Source organism: Simochromis diagramma, unplaced genomic scaffold, assembly GCF_900408965.1.
Source record: "Simochromis diagramma unplaced genomic scaffold, fSimDia1.1 OVJJ01000371.1, whole genome shotgun sequence".
In the NCBI taxonomy this organism is placed as follows: Eukaryota; Metazoa; Chordata; class Actinopteri; order Cichliformes; family Cichlidae; genus Simochromis; species Simochromis diagramma.
In genome coordinates, this window is record NW_024386920.1 from 3,449,183 (window position 1) to 3,466,520 (window position 17,338).

Below are 17,338 nucleotides of genomic sequence, written 5' to 3' on the forward strand. Positions count from 1 at the left end.
AGTAATAGTAAGAGAAAAACACAAAAAAGGGGGAAAAAAGCAACATATAAGAACTGGTTCTAGTGGAAAGTCTGCTTTTTTTAAGGGTATGATGCCAAAGCCCTGCTGCCACGACAAAGCAGCATTGTTTAAACATTTTTACTGCGCAAAAGGAACTCTTGAGGTTCAGAATTGAGACTTATTATCACTAGATATAGGAGATATCTATATTTTCTTCTGCATCAGAGACTTCTTAAAGGGCAGATGTAAACTGCTGGATAGCTAACGTTTGAATAGAATGTATATAAAATAGGTCCCGTGAGCCAAAAACCTGGATTTCTAGACATTTTTTCTCCACTCTTGACTCTTGTATGATTTCTAGGACAGAGTCACATCAAGAAAAAAATATATTGTTAATCATTTTCAAAATGAATTTGAAATTCCAGATTAAACACTAAAATGTATTTAGAGAAAAAGGTTGAAATGTGGAGATAACTGCATCTACATATAACCCTCTACAAAATGCACTGTTAAACAAACTGATCAGCCAACTTGTGATACAACATACATCGTCTTGGTTGCATATCCATAACTATCATAACTGCATCTGTCCATTACCAGGCTGTTCATTTTGTACAAATCCACTCTCCCACATTCGTGTGTTTTTCTGTTTTTCTGCATCCTTATTCTCATCACACAATATGTTTACGTTCTGAAGAGAAATCATTTCCTTCCTTGTTACTGAAAACGATTCTGAAGTTTGATTTCACTCCCAGGGCAGCTGTGGCAGTTTGTTTTGAGACAACAACTGTAATCTCCACATTTCTACCTTTTTGTTTTTTCGAAATACAATTTCGACCTTATTCTCAAAAAGGTCGATAATAATTTTTTTTCTTAACACGGCCCAAATACTTGTTCGTAGATTTCAGTGATATTCCTGATGCAAGTCATTTTAGGCACGCAACTCTGGCTGTTTGCACGTGAGCAGCCTCCTGGTGGTTTTATTAAAATTCTGCAGAGGGTAATAAGAAAATGTACAATTAAAGGGAAATCAGCTTGTTTCAGACAGTGGATTAACTGGACGGCTACACAAAGGCCCACTATTAAATTACTAAGGATTATTTTGAACTTTGAATCATGCAGTATAAAAATGTGGAGCTCCTCACAGATCCATTTTGCTGTGAGGAAACAGCAGTAACCAATGAGGTGCCATTAAGTCACATTGATCAGATTGATTGGTCAGTGACAGCACAGTAAATTTATTAATTAATTATTTGAATTGTGTGGAAAGTACAAAGCAGTAAAAATACAGAAATGTGAAGAAATGCTCAACAATGTTGTCTACTAGTTGTAATGTTGCACACTGTTGCTCAGCAGCATATTTCTGTTATTAACGTATTCTTCTCACCTTTCTTATGTCTTCAGTCTAATTTGACAGATTCTGAGTGCAGCAGTCTGTCAGCTCTCAACATGAGTGAAGATGACTTTCTTGAGGATAACATCATGGACAACAGCTTTGAATCCTCCCAGCTGTACCACAGCCCACACCAAGGTGATTGAAAGTGGCTCTCCACTGCAGGATTTTGAACTTTATTACTGTTTTCATACTGTGACAAATTATAATCTGCTTCCATTTTTGACATCTTTTACCAAATGTGTTCTTTAAGTCAACGATGAGCAAGACATAGAGGCTGAGGAGGAGGAAGAGGATGAAGAGCAGCTGTATGAGTTGGCCTCGGTGCCTAACGGAGAGATATCAGACGTCAGCAGCGACGCTGAAGGAGGCCAGGGCGAGGAACAGCTCAAAATGTCTGACGGAGATGAAAAGGAGGGTGACAGCTGTGAGTCCGAGGACACAATCCAGAGAGCCGTCATTGAAGACATCAGGTTTGTCACCTTTATCCATAACTGCTCTGTCCGTTTAAGTGTCATGATTTGGTTGTGGCTGCTTTGTCACTCTTTTTTGGTCTCCTCTTTCTCTCTGACAGGAAAAGTGAGTTTGGCATCGGGGTGAAACTGACAGCTGAAGGCCAGAAACTGATGCAGGTCCACCAGGAGCGACTGGGCCGCAGCTTAGACCGCCTCTCCACTGAACTCTACAGCAAGGACACACACTTCGTCCTGGAGCTCATTCAGGTAGAAATCTGAACATGTTTATCAGAAGCTTCCAGAAGTTTCTCCATCCTGATTTCTTAGATTTTTTATATTTGTCACACTTTCAGGTTTCATTTTTATCATCAAACGTATTTTAAGATTATATGAAGATAACCCGAGTTAATACAATATGCAGTTTTTAAATCAAGATTATAGATCATAAAAACCCAGAACAACTTCTAAAGAAGTGCAGGCCTCACTTGTCTTGTCGCACTTGGGTAATACAGTATGGAAATCATCTGAAACACACCTGCAAGTCCACCTCTGATTGGCTAAAAAAAGGCCAAAATGAAGGTTTTAGCGTTGCCTAGTTAAAGTCCTGAGTTAAATCCGATTGAGATGCTTTGACATGAGCTTAATGTTTGGAAATTAAAGCAATACTGTTAAGAGTGGGTAAATTTGGTGGATCTTAAAAATTGTCTGATGAACCGAAACGTGGCCGGTGTGACAAATAAGAAAAAATAAGAAATCAGGAAGGATAAAAATAGTTTTCAAAGATCTGTAAAACAAAAAACAGCAGTTTGATTGTGGGTCTAAAATTCTATGAAAGGAAACTTCTTTGCTTTAGTATTTTGATTTGAATTTTGTCCAATTTCCTCCGAACTCTTTGTTTTCCTTTCTTTCAGAATGCCGACGACAACAGTTACCCGGCAGAGCCCGGTGTTGTTCCAGCGCTCGCTTTTATGGTGGAGCGAGACTGTATCACTGTCCTCAACAATGAAACCGGCTTCCAGGAGAAGAACATTCGGGCTATTTGTGATGTAGGCCGCAGCACTAAGGGAAAACACAAATATGGATACATTGGTAACTGCATTTGGCCCTCTTTCGTTCTTCCACCATTACAACTGTGTAAAGGAATTTAAATTTTTTGTGTGTAGTGTTGGAGAACTTAAAACCACATAGACAAATGACGTTCGCCTGTTTTACTTCGTACAGGACAGAAGGGCATTGGCTTCAAGTCAGTGTTTAAGGTCACAGACTGTCCTGAGATTCATTCCAATGGCTTCCACTTGCACTTTGACAAGAACTGTGGCCCCATGGGATACATCCTCCCCCACTGGACTGAAGATACGAGGCCTCTGGATCCACAACTGAGGGACATAAATCAGCACAGGTCAGATGACTTATTGATCCCAGTACCCTGAGAGTCGATCAGCTAAATTGAATTGATCTGTTACCAGTTTCAGTATTTACACCAGTGCCTTTCTTGGAGCTGTTTCTAAAAACAAACCTCTTATTTTAACTTTGGAGTTCAATATTACACAGTTGTGATAAACTACACTACAGAGTGCAGCTAAAACCCATCTTTACAGTCCTCTCCCTATATACTTCATGTTTGTGAGATCCAAAGTAACAAACGGCATCTGCATTGTCAGCTTCTTGGTCAGGTCTGCTCATTTGTTGCCCTGTAATCTGTGGGGCTCTCAGTGGATCGCTGAAACGCTGACTGTGTCTGTGTGCATAAATTGGCACATTGTTTGTAGGTCAGCTGCTAAACGTTCCTCTGCTTTTTGCAAGCGTGGTCTCACGATAATTTGCCCTGCGTCAGAGTCTGACCCTCTTTGTTTATGTCCCCACTCTAGTATAAATAGTTGTATTCCTTGTTTATTGTTATAATACGGGTAATTTAGTTTGGTTATGGGGAAGCCAAAACATCTGTTTAACTTTATTAGCCGTCTGCTGCTCACATTAGACCCATGGTCTAATTTTTTGTCTTCTTCTCTTTTCAGCTGGACCACTAAGATCAGCCTTCCTCTCCGGACTGAGAGCCATCAGACCAGGAACCTGTTTCATGACGTGCACCCTTCGCTGCTGCTCTTCCTGCATCGACTACGCTCCATCACCATCTACAATCAGGTAAGTCAACAACAAGCGCTTGCACATGTGTGTTTTTGCACATAAACCCACCTAAATTGATTAGAAATAAAAGACCTTGTTGCTACTGTATTTATTGTGTCTATGTGCAGAGTGAGAAGCGTTTCATGACGATGACTCGTAAAGATCTCAATCACAATGTGCTCGAGGTGGAACACTCGGAGGGTACCGAGCGCTGGCTAGTGGTCAAAACCACACTGAAGCCCAAGAAGGTGATGCACACAAGCTAACTCCCACAACTTTTCAGGCGCACATATCATATTTGGATTTCAGAACAACAGCTAACCATCTGTTCCTATATTCCATCCCTCCTGGGCATAAATAAAATCTGCTGTGGATTTGCATTTCTCTGATGTACTCCTGTAAATATGAGTGTTGATCGTTCTGCTCCTCAAATGTCTTTTCTCGGGTTTCCATCAGACTTTATGAAAACTTATTCACTGGATAGTATTTTCAAACACCACCGAGCTGATTTTAATGATCTGTCAGGCTGAAAGGGTTCAGTAATACCTGCTCTTACTCCTTCAGCTGTTTTCCTTCTTTTATTTCCCAGAGGCAGCGTCCTGTTACCTGCAGTTAGGTTATGTAAGAGAATGAGCAAAGCTGAGTGACAGAGGCTATTTGAGACACGCTGTGCTCTTGATTTTCTTCTCTTTTTTTCCAGTGGCCTCACTTTTTGCAAACCCATTTGTGCAAGAAGTCAGCCTGTTAGCAAGTTGTTGGCTCTGTTGTGACATTGATTTGTGCCTCCTTCAGATCAAAGAGGATGTAGAGTCGACCGAGCTCGCTCTGGCTTTCCAGCTTGGCAGCGACTCCACAGGAAGTAACATTGTGTGCCAGCCTCAGAAGCAGCCCGTGTTTGCTTACCTGCCCCTTCGCAGTTTTGGCTTCCGTTTTATCATCCAGGGTGAGAGTGGAGATGAGAGCAGTTTATTCACGGGCGCCGTTGGGTGAAGAACAAGTGCAGTCAATAACTGATGTCTGTTTCTTGTTTAGGTGATTTTGACATCCCTTCTTCTCGTGAAGATGTTGACAGAGACAGCTCCTGGAACCAGTGGCTCCGGTCTGAAATAGCACAGCTCTTCCTCCAGGCCATGGATGTCTTCACTGTAAGACATAGCTGCAGGAATAGAGAACAATAACCAAGAAAGTGCAATATTATATGATACATGTGTATGAAATGTGTATGCACATTATGTTGCAGTATGAAATCATTCGAAACTAATATGCAAGTTGATTTAGAAAATATGATTTAAGGATCGTTTACTGTGACATATCTGGGCAGGAGGATAAAATTTGAAAATTTGCTCAGTCATACTAACCAGAAATTATTGGCAGATACATTAAATCATTCTATTAGAAGAGAGCGTTAAAACTGCATATTTGATACATTACTGTGTAAAATAAATTCTGAGCACTGAAGTTTATGAAATCTGATAATATGCAGATTTGGTATGTAGCAGGAAATTACAGGTCTGTCTATTTCCAATAAAGGCTTGGTTCTTATTGTAGCTGAGGTAACTAAAGAAAAAGTCTAGAACATAAAGTATTATTAGGCTAATATTAGATCTTGGTTGTGTCTCCGTCTGAAGAGAGCTTTTTCTTTTATGTCATATTCCATCTTCTCATTGTTCCAGAATCACCCAGAGTTCAAGGGACTGAAGGGCCTGTGCCAGTTCCTTCAGTTTATCCCCCTGTCTGACGAGGTTTTGGACTTCTTCAAGCCTGTTGCCGGGCAGATCATTCAGCTGCTCAAGGGCAAATCCTTCCTGCCTACTCTCAGTTCAGGTATTATAAAACTAAACTAAAAACTAAAACTAGATGTGAAAAATGAAAGCAAGACCAACAATTTCTAATGCAGAGTGTGATACAGATTAACTCAATTTGGGAATATTTCTTGAATGAAAAAAGCTCAAATGAACCAAAGATTTCACTTCATTTAAAGTTAAAGCTGAGTCAAAAGGAACAAGAAATAACCTCAGAGTGTCCTAAAGAGGGAGAAGATCTAACATAAACAATAAGGTCCCCAAAATGGAACCCTGCTGCACACTGTAGGCAAGAGAAGTGGAACAGGACACAGAAAAGGATCATTCAGGCAGATATGAGGAGAATCAATCAACCAAAGCGGAGCCCGATACCAGCCCGAACCCAGTATCTCAGGCTATCGACAAAACCTGGTGGTCAGAGTTTAGTTTTTTACGAGTTTACGTCAAAGTGTCACTTTAAAGAGGAGCTGTTTTAGTAAGATGAACAATGCAAAAGCCAGACTGGATCACCCCAATACTGCATTTATCCAGAACATCTGTCAGCTCGTTAGCTACAAGCTTTTATAAAATATTTGCAAGAAATAATAAACTGGAGATTAATGTGTAAGTGCTAAGAAGAAAAGATTCAAGGTTGGCTTTTTTTAAAAGTGGAAGATGACAGCATTCTTAGAATAAGCAAGGACTTGACTAGAGACCAGTGAAGCACTGATTACAGTTCGCATACAGAGACACAGACACAGGTAAACCAGTTTTAAACATGCAGGTAAAATGTTGAGTGAGCCAGAGGATATTTCCATTGAGTCAACTACAAGTTTAACCAGCTCAGGTAAAGGTAAAAACGAAAAACCAAACAAGTTGAGCTGGGGTTAGACCAGAGCAGAAACAGGAGCATGTCAAAGAAATATGAAAGATTATTTCTTCACTGTAACACTGTAAACATTCCTCTGCTTTCTCTCTCAGATGGTAAGATTGTGTACAAGCTGCCCTCCCAGGTGGCCGTCTGTCAGGACCCTGTGATACGGGAAGTGATTGGTGGAGGTGAGCTGGAAAAGCATCTGTCTCTGTCCTATCTGCATCCGGATCTAAGCCCTGCACCGCCCACCTCCCTGCTCACTCACCTGGGAGTCCGATACCTGCGGGGAACGGATGTTACCATAGTAACCACAGCCATGGCCAAGGAGCTGATGACAGTGGGAGGTATCCATTCAGGTGTGTGCAGAGCAACCCTGGCATCTCACAGTGAGGGCAATATGATGCTGCATAGTTATATTGTCATTATAATAAATGGCTAAACTTTAAAATATTCCATTTTATTTCTTTTTCATTCAGTAGAAACAAACTGATGTTTTCTCTGCCTATCCAATGGCAAATCTGAACACCAGACTGAGTCATATGATTGTTGGGTTTTTCTCTGTATCTATGAAGCGCCTTGAGGCGACTTTTGTTGTGATTTGGCGCTATATGAATAAAATTGAATTGAATTGAATTGAATTGAATTGAATTGTGTTACTTTCAGATGCAGGTCTACATCAGCTGGCCAGGCTGCTGGTTTGTAACTTCCGAGCTCTGGAGCATGGATACGGAGAGGCAGATTCCATCCTGCAGACGCTCAGAGAGCTACCCATAATCCCTCTAGCTGACGGACGTGCGGTGGCACTAAGTGTGGAAGGAGTGTTCTTTCCAATGGAAGAGAGCAAGACCAAGAAAAAGAAAGCTCAAGCACAGACAGGTAATACTCTGACTTCATAACTCTATTAGTGGCAGTATGTAGTGGCTAAGAGGCTTGATCTGTGAAATGTGATCGGTGATTAAATTGCAAACCGATATCTTGATTATGTGTGTCCTTCTGAAATAACTTTGCCTTGCTTTAAGTCAAAGAATAGAATAGGAAAAGCCTAAAGTTTGGGGCTGAAAAGTGAAGCTTGCAGAAGTCCAAACAGCTTCACTTCCTCCAATGGCCACTAGAGGCTGCTCCAAAGCAGAATTCAGATCAGAACATTTACATATTTTTGTATCTATAAAAAGGAAGCTGACACTCGCAAGACTTTATCCAAGGTGTGAGCATCACAGCAGATGCCTTTGTGTCAAAGTAGCTGAAGATAAAACACAGAAAAACATGAAGGTGGTTTTCCTGGTCTGGGATTTTATAAAAATATTCTGCAGTACATCAAAAACAAAAGAAAACCATTAATTAATGAACATTACCTCTGACGTTACAGCGGTTTTATTAGAGACACGGCTAAGCATTTTGCATTTTGAATAATTTTAAAAAGTTTCAATTTGTTCAGTATTGAACAGCAGAAATGAGGTTTTCTTTTCGGAAGAATGTAAAAGGGAAAAAAACAGCGGCCGACAGCGCTGTAAGCAACAGTAGACTGGTGCGTAACAAGCAAGCGAATAATGAAGAAAGCGAAACTGTTCGAGAGAGAGGGGGGGGGGGGGAGAGAGGGAGAGAGAGAGAGCTGCGCATCGCAATGGAAACAAAACAGTAAAAGAGTGAATTCATGACGATGTTTATGTGAAGCGTTTGGATCTTCTTTTGCTGCTGGTTCGGTCAATATTGTTTGGAGAGAGATAAAACTAACAGCTTTAGAATCAGCGCATAAAGGGCGTGAACACAAAGCGCGGACCCGGATCAGCGAGCTGTCGGCTTTCAGCCCCGACTGTGAGAAAGGCGACATCTAACTGATTCTGATCCGCGAGTCGCGCTGTGTGTTTAAGTCTATGTGCAGAATCCCTGTACCTGCTCTCATTTACTGTTTGGTGGTTCTTGAAATTTTGTGAGATGTCACCAGAGATTCTGGCATTTCGGACAAAATAAATTTATATTAAAAAATCGATTCAGGATTTTAATGAATCGATTTTACATTATCCAAGCCAGAATCGATTTTAATCGATGAATCGATTATAAAAACCCACCCCTACAAGGCATTCCATTTTCTACTTTTAGCATAAAAAAACAGGCAGGCATTTTTACAGGCAAGTAAAAATAGCACTTGTTTTCTTAAAAGTTAATTTCAGCCCCTCTAACAACTGTGCGGGGGTGATTATTTTTTAATATAGAAAAGGTTAAACGATTCTTACACGATGTGCTTGAACATCATACACTACTAGAGGCAATAAATAAGGAAATGTGAGTTCTGCAGTGTGTGGAGCTGTTTATTTCATGTACTGTTACTTTGCTATAATTTGCAAATATGTGTCTCTGTGCACTTGTTAAATTAGCCTGTTAGCTGATAGCTTATCACTCCAAGCGCTGTTCTAAATACGATATCTTTGACTATACAAAAAAAAAATACATTGCACTGACCAAATACTAACAGCTTCAGCTTGAAATATGGAGTGAGTAAAAAAGTGGAAGCTATTATGGTACTGACACAAGGACAAGCGCCTTTAGTTCCTAGCTGTATACCTAGCTTGTTTTTTTCTTTCAATGGTTGCTAAACAAATTTGCTAACATTAGCTGAGAACTTAGCCTTGCACACTCATATCCAAATATGGCAACTTCTGGCTCCTAAAACCAATGTGAAGAGTAAAAGGCTTTAAAAGTATAATCCACAAAGAAATAGGCAACCTCACAATGGCCACATCAGCTTGTGTTTTACATACATAAGTAAAATTAAAACTACTGCATATTTTAATACTGTTTCTTAACAGATGAATAGCTGCAGTATTGTGATAAAAAGACAGGCCCAGCATACAGTGTACAGCTGCATGTAGAATTAAAGAAGAATTGTGAAAGAGTCAGCAGCAATGTCTCTGTGTTTTTGCTGCTTTGGTGCAGATAATTGCTCTGCACCTGCAGAGAATTTATAGATACGCATGTGATGATTGCACTTTGCTAAAACAAGCGTGAAAAAAACAAAACAAAAAACAGTGAACCAGCAGTAGAGATGGAGAAAGGAAAGCAGTGAGAATATAGAACAGTACGCTTTCACAGGTTTTCATTTTCTAAAAATGTAACAAACTGATGTAGGAGAAACAAAAACGGATAAATAAGTATCACCTTGCTGATGGTGAGAAGTGCACATGTAACACTCTCCATCTGTGCTCACAAACCTCAGCCAGGAAATCCTTGCAAAGCTGGAAATTGTTGTGGAGCTTCATAAACTGAGTAAAAAATAGCACAGTGCATTACCTGGTACATTTGAATCAAGGCACTTAAGTAAACAGACACGGTAACAGACTACAGAACACATTCAAACTTTCTTTTTTAATGTCTGAGTAGATATAGAAATGGCATAGGGGGAAAGACTCTGAGCTCTCGAAAAGGTTAAAAGGATCTGCGTCAGTAGCTTTGTCTTCTGTTTTCAAAGTCAGCAGACTCAGACATGCAGGTTAGCCAAGTAGGTGTATGACAAACTTGTACAGTCTGCAGATGAAGTTGACCTCTTTCCAAGAATAAGCAGGCATGTAGCCACTCAGGTCGGAGCACGCTCGCACAAGCATTGAGGAACGGCACCGGTGTTGTGTTGTGCGTCATCGTATTTGAAAATGGTACCCAAAGCAGACGTTTAGAATGGCGAGCATGAATAATGGATTTTCACACTTTGATGTAAGCATCCCGCCGCTGCAGCTTGCTGGCTTTAATAGATGTGCAGTCTAAGTGGTTTAGTGTTTCTTTAAGGAGCCAAAGTGCTCGTGTTCCCCTCTCCCTCTGCTGCTGTCGTGTTTCTCTGGAATCTGTGGCTCACATAAGCATCACCAATGTCTGTCTTTCAAAATTGTTTAGATTAGACAAATATCTTACTTTCCTTAGAAGGGGGGGGGCATTTAAAAGAATGACATCTGGCTTGCCAAGGATCAATTTATCAAGTTTATAGAAAATTCCACCATTGTTTTAAGACCAAAAAATATTACAAAATAGCTTTTTTGCACCAGATGTTTATTTGGGAGGCAGATCCATCATATTTATCTAGAACACAGCTGGTCGTGAGTCATTAAAAAATGAATGCAACAAAAAAACATATAAAGAGTAGATAGTACACTGGATCTGATAATCAATCGTGTTCCTTCCTATAGGTCAGCTGTTAGACACAGATTTCAGGTCAATACAGGGAAGTCGTTTCTAATAAAGCAGTTCTTCTCTGGATAAATCTTCCATTGCACCTGGGCTCCCATATTTCATCCAAACATAAACTTTTCCTGCCTTAAAGACCTCATGCTGCCCCTCTCACTTTTTGAAGGAAGATTTCCCTCGTGCTACTCGTGTCAGAACGTTTATTTTTCCACTCCTGCTCCTTGGTATGAATTGCCGTGTCGTTTCCAGAGAGAAACAGTTGCATCACATTAGAAGTCGCACAGCTGAACCTGTGCTGTTGGTAGATTTACCTCATCTGACCTGCTAATTTGTGCCGCTCTTGATGCATTGCATTGGTTGTTATTGAAATGAACTGGCTGCTTCTGTGTTGGTTAATTAGCATATAGGAACACTGTGGACAGTAATTCGCCTTGTGTAGTAAGTCTGACAGAAAGTGTGTGACCAGTGAGGTTTCAGATTTTAGGATTTGCTGCCAGAAGCATGGTCTTGCACGAGGACTAACAGTAAGGCTGGCTTTGATTTTGGGCATTGATCTGCCTCCTGTGGGTCGACTGCTTCATGTAAGAGCACTAAATCACCAGTGCACGCCACCGGTGTTTGAGAACAATAAAGTTTGACAAATTCTTGGCTAGTGAAAAACATGATTTTGAGTGCAAGGCTCCTATTCATAATTATGAAAAGCTTTTGTCACTGGAAACAGACTCAATAAAGAATGTTTGGAAAGTTGATGGGGAAATAATAAAAGTCAGAGTGAAATCTTTACTCTAGCTGGTTTTTCGGGTCAGTGATTGTAGATTAAATCAGCCTCGGTGCAGCATAAACCTCAGGCTCTGCTCAAAGGCGAGGTGAACAGAGATGAGTGTGATGGGTTTAGAGAGACAGCGAAGTTAAACACAGTGTTCTTCTGAAATATTGAGCAGCGCAGAGATCAGTGGGAAAGCGTTCCTTCAGATGCAAGCCTTAAAAGGAAGAAAAGTAGGTCACTGGAGGTTTTTACTTAAAGGTAGTTGCTGTGTTTTATTGTAGTATTGTGTTAAAAATTAAGACAGTGTATGAGTAATTCAAGATTTACCAAGAATTGTGTATTTCCCAAATCCAGGACAAAATGAGACTAGATGCCTGTTCAGAAAAAAACGTCTTCCACATTTAGCACTTTGCCACAACAGCAGTCTTCTGCCTCTCTTCACATCTGTTACAGGCGAGTCTCTGAAGGGCGAGTCTGTGAAATGAAATGAAATGAAATGAAATGAACTGGAGTGACACTTTCTAGAGTCTGATGAAAAGGTTCACTCAAAAGAACTCAACTTTAAACAGGGTGGTTATTATATAACATATAACCCTACAGTAAATGAGGAGCATGCAGTAGGTTTTGTTTTTGTGACCAGTTTGGTGATATAACCTGTACTTTTCTTCTCACAGGACCACTGGCTGCATTGTACAAGGATGTCAGTGTGGTTCACCCGTCCCTGCTGAGCTGTTTGGAGCCTTTGGAAAGTCAGCAGGTTCATGAGCTGCTCAGAAGACTTGGGGTTCATGAGCTAGAGCCTCAAGAGCTGCTGGAGCAGCACATCTACCCTACAATAAGGAACAACAAATGGAAGGTAACAAACACTGTAAATGAATATGAGAAAAAAAAAATGATCAGTGATCTTTTTTAAAAAAAAATTGGATGAATTTTCTTTCTTCTTTCTCTTATTTCTATTTACCCTTTTCATTGAAGTCAAAGCCTACGCCTGTGGTTGTGAGTTACTTGGTTTTCATCAAGCAGCACTCGTCCTCTAGCCAGGAGTACTCAGACACCGCAGTACCCGTCCTCACCTCCAGGGGTCTGCTGTGCCCATCCAATGAAAGGGTGCATTTCTCTGAAGAGTACGGAAACGTCAACTTACCATCGAAGCTGCCTGGTAAGGAGAATCCCACAGCTTTTATTAAAAGAAAGAATAACAGCTTGTGTTGTGTAAGGCACACTGCAAGCCACTTTGCAACCCAACTTCACATCAAATTATCCTTTTCATGACGTTTCCTACATAATCAATTAACACTGATTAAGTCTGCTGTCAATAATACCTGCTCTCTTCTCTGCTCGGGTCTTGCTGCTGCTCCCCTTGCCGTGTGAAAGGGACAGCAGCAGCCTTGCCACCAAATCTAAATATCAGTGTTCCTGTGACTATTCTTATAATATTCTAGTAACAAAGGCCCATGCATCACAGGTACCTTGTTTGTATGACTGAACAACTCATTTTAATCAGTTACATTTTCAGTTACCAGGTTCAGCATTTCTTTGTTGATATTCCTTCTGTAAACCTTCGTGTTGCTGACTGTTGTGTTTCCCTTTCACCAGGCTATGATTGGATCTTGCTGAGTCCCTGCTATGTGCAGACAGACGGTGATGTGGCAGGATGGAGAGAGCTGTTCAGTAAACTGGGAATCAAAGATGGTCTCATCATCTGCAAACAAAGACAAACACTCACTGCTACAGAACTGGTGAGGACGATATTCCTGAACTGTTACCTCAGCTAGAAAAGAATGACACACAGCTCACGCTGCACTGATCCAGTCAGATTGGCAGAAAAAGATCAGACAAAGGTCACGATGGCTCTGCATGTAAGCACAGGTGATAAAAGGCTATGGATGTGTTTTGTAAGGGCAAAATATTTAGTGGTTCCATGGACACCAGAGGAAGACCAGATCATATGTCTGCATCTGTGAGTCATCGTGATGAGTAAGGTAGTGATTAAAGGACGAAAAGACTAACAATTATGAGTCGCACCAGAACTAGGAAGATCAATGGCTGCTTTGAGGATAAGAAGAAAAACAGGTGGCTGCTGAGAAATGTCACTCAGGCATAGTCGGAGGTGTGCAGCTCACACATTCCTGACGCCTGTTTTAGACTGAGCCACAGCTACAGTGGAAAGTATGAGGATTTGTGATGATACTATCAGTCATGGTGTGACTGATACTACCTACATACAATGCTGGAAAATTGTGATAACATCATTCCTGTTTAAAAACACTGTATGCATCAGATGCTATTAACAAGTCATTACATTAAGGATTTTTTATGCTATTGTTAATTATGTTAAAGCAAAAGTAGGCTTTGCTCATTCTGTGGTTAGGGCCATGATAGGAAATCCTTCCAGAAGATCCATTTAGTAACTGTTCTAGAGCTGTTGGTTGTGTTATGCCGCCTATTAGCAGTAGAGTTTGCCCACTTGTTGTAGGATTGTGAATGTATAAATTATCTGACTCAAACGGCTAATTCAATTAAGTTCAATTCAGTTTAATTTGTACAGCACCAAATCACACCAACAGTCACCTCAAGGCGCTTTATATTGTAAGGTAGTTGTAAGGTAGATGTATTATTGTAGACCCTACATTATAGGGCCTACAATAATTCATACAGAGAAAAAACAAACGATCATTTGATCCCCTATGAGCAAGCACTTTGGCAAAAGTGGGAAGGAAAAACTCCCTTTTAACAGGAAGAAACCTCTGGCAGAACCAGAACTGGACCTTGTGTTTTTTTGTCAGTTGAACAGTCAGAATCAAAAGTGATTCACAGTAGTTTTAAAACTGATTTATCTCATTAAGCCATTTGTCAAGCAAGTTAGCAGAAAAAAACTGTCTATGATTACTTTACTTGCAACTATAGGCAACCTGAAACACATAAATCTAACAGTCTTAACAACTGTTTGTTGGTGTCTTATACTGTAACTGTATAAAAGTTGACAAAACAAAGTAAACACTAATTATTAAAGCGAGCAGGTTTTGGACCAATCAAAAAAAACTGGTTTTGGCTTTGTATGTGCCGCCAGCGATCAGTGTTCCTTGGACATGATCAGATTTCCTTCTTCTTCTTCTGGCTTTAGTAGATAACAACCTAAGAGAAGACACATTCAGTTTGCTACTGTAAGCCCATGCAGGACACCTCAGTCGATTTAACTTCAGATGGATTTGAACATTTAAAAGAGATGTCGATATCAGTGCTAAAGCTTACTTTTTTGCCATACTCCTCCACCAGGCCTCCAGCCCCTGGTCAGTCGAAAGTGCAACGTGGCGCCAAGTCCCAGGGGAAGGCTATGTACTCGACGACTACCCGTGTGAGGAATTTCACGCTCTGGCCACAGCAGAACTGCCTGGCTCCCTCTTGTTGCAGCAGAGAATGGCTTTGCTGGAGCTGCTGGAGGCCAACTGGGAAACTGGGTAACAATCACACCATGAAACACACCATGTTCCCCCTCCTGTGTAATGTTTTTCCAGTGGATTTTGCCCAATTTCAGGAAACAAATGGTCAGACTAATGGGTTTGGGATTAGTCAGCATCAGGTGGCAATTCCTATTGTTTCTACTGTGGCCATTAAGTGATTACTGTGTTAGAGTGCAGACATTGTTTGGCATCCATCCGTCCATTTTCTTCCGCTTATTGAGTTCAGTGTTGTGGGGAGAATGGAGCTTATCTAGGGCGAGAGAAAGTACACCGTGGACAGGTCACCAGTCTGTCACAGGGCTAAAGCATAGAGACAGACAACATTTATCCTTAGAATTACCCGTTAACTTAACCCCATGCATGTCTTTGGACTGTGGGAGGAAACCGAAATTCAGTGTAGTTTCATTTTATTTATAAAGCTCTAAATCACATCAACATTTGCCTAGATTTGCTTTTTACTGTGAAGTAAAGAGCCTACAATAATGCAAAGGAAGGCCTAACAATTAGATGACCCCCTATGAGCAAGCACTTGGTGAGAGTGGGGAGGAAAAACTCCCTTTAACAAGAAGAAACCTCCAAGAGAACCAGACTCAGGAAGGGGGGTGAGGGGAGGGAGACAGGACAAAAGACACACTATGGAAGAAAGTCGGGCCTCCTGGGAAGCCCCCAGCAGCTTAGGCCTATTACAGCATAACTAAGGGAGGATTCAGGGTCACCTGATCAGCCTTAAAGATAAACTTTTAAAAATGAAAGTTTTACACCTAATCTCAAAAGTAGAGAGTGGGTCTGTCTCCTGAATCCAAACTGTGAGCTGGCATTCTAGCATCCACAAGTAAACCTGCAGTCTCAGAGTCAAGTGCACCATTGGGTTTATATGGTGTTATGAAGTCTTTAATATAAAGTGGATTAAATAGCCTCTGTGTGTAAAAGACCCCAGAATACATTGGAGCCCTGGACCTGTTGCTGTGAGGTGACAGAGCTGACCTCCCCAGCACCAGCAGTTCAAAATCATTTCTTCCTGAGGGAAAAAAGCAGTGACACACCGAGCTTTTGTTTGGGCTTGAGCTCACACAGGCATAACATTCGTAATCTGGATTTAGGTGCTTTTAGTGCGGTCCCATCTCATGAGTTCCTGTTATATTTGTGTGGGAACAGACAAGAGCAGTTTAGGTAAGGAGGTCACCCAAACTCATGCCAGTGAGCAGCACACAGCTGAATTATTTCTCGTGTAGATTTTCGTACCAGCTGTTGCTATACATCACATTTCAATGAATAATTAAAGGATCCCGAAATTGTTTTTGCGTGTTAAAACTCATTTATCATTTAGACTTTGGCTGACTGCCAAGCACTACCCTATAGGTTTTAAATTACAGCTATTCGTTGTGCCTGTCTGTGTGTCTACTTTTGCTTTTTCTCCTTCGTTTGAATTATCAGCAGCTTTGTTTATGCTTGTAGTCCTTATCAACTGCACTGTTTTAGATGGTGTGGCTCCCGAACAGTTCTCAAATGCATCACAGTAGTGTCATTTTCAGTTTCAAAACAGTGACCTTTGAAAAAAGGGACTAAAGCACATGAAAATAGAATGAATGAATAGTTAACAATTAATCTTTAAATCAAATTCCAAATATTGAATGAGTAAAAATAAATAAATAAATACTTAGTACTAATGTACTACATGTCCCTTATATATACCATACCATTCACTAGCTCTAGAAACTGGTGTAATTCTTTTCTTTTTCCTCCTATTTTAATCTGCTTTTTCTACTCTTTGCCCTGTATGATGTCAGTGAGTGGATAACCCTAATATGGTGATATCATTTCTGATCATGAAAGGGCAGCCAACCAGATGAAAGCTGACTTGAAAGCTGGCTTAAATGCTGGCTTAAATGCAAAACAGTTTGTTTTAGAAAGTAGGTGAACAGAGGGGCTTCACCAAGGCCCAATGTAAGAAAAATCTGGATTTTTTGAATGATGAATTATCCAAAGTCAGTCTAGTAAAGTCCAAATGGCTGGAAATTCGCATAGTAGGTCCACTTTAATAAAGAAAGTCAAATAGACTGGCATTTATAAATCACTTTTCTAGCCATGTTTACCTACTTATGCACTCCTTCATGCAGTGCTTTATTCTATTCATTTTATGCTATACACACAATCTCACACACCTATGAATGTATCAGTTTAACATCACTTTAAGACAAGAAGCTCAGTTCACCTCAAACCATTAAAACAGTAAATAGACGGGTTCTTATATAGAGCTTTTCTACTCTATCTGAGCATTCAAAGCGCTTTACACAACTTGCCTCATTCACCCATATCT

At 40.5% G+C, this 17,338-nt stretch overlaps 1 protein-coding gene across 6 annotated transcripts in view; it reads left to right on the top strand.

Moving 5' to 3' along the window:
- Nucleotides 1-17,338, top strand: part of wu:fj29h11 (protein NO VEIN) — a 46,786-nt gene that overhangs the window by 16,109 nt on the left and 13,339 nt on the right. For all 6 annotated transcript variants that reach the window (XM_040036713.1, XM_040036714.1, XM_040036711.1 and 3 more), the window contains 16 exons: nt 1,405-1,531; nt 1,647-1,866; nt 1,968-2,115; nt 2,760-2,937; nt 3,070-3,247; nt 3,864-3,990; nt 4,101-4,220; nt 4,765-4,915; nt 5,005-5,117; nt 5,646-5,796; nt 6,735-6,983; nt 7,291-7,503; nt 12,235-12,416; nt 12,536-12,719; nt 13,157-13,299; nt 14,837-15,018. In XM_040036713.1, the coding sequence (XP_039892647.1) occupies nt 1,405-1,531; nt 1,647-1,866; nt 1,968-2,115; nt 2,760-2,937; nt 3,070-3,247; nt 3,864-3,990; nt 4,101-4,220; nt 4,765-4,915; nt 5,005-5,117; nt 5,646-5,796; nt 6,735-6,983; nt 7,291-7,503; nt 12,235-12,416; nt 12,536-12,719; nt 13,157-13,299; nt 14,837-15,018 (2,666 nt within the window). The remainder of the gene's footprint in view (nt 1-1,404; nt 1,532-1,646; nt 1,867-1,967; nt 2,116-2,759; nt 2,938-3,069; nt 3,248-3,863; nt 3,991-4,100; nt 4,221-4,764; nt 4,916-5,004; nt 5,118-5,645; nt 5,797-6,734; nt 6,984-7,290; nt 7,504-12,234; nt 12,417-12,535; nt 12,720-13,156; nt 13,300-14,836; nt 15,019-17,338) is intronic.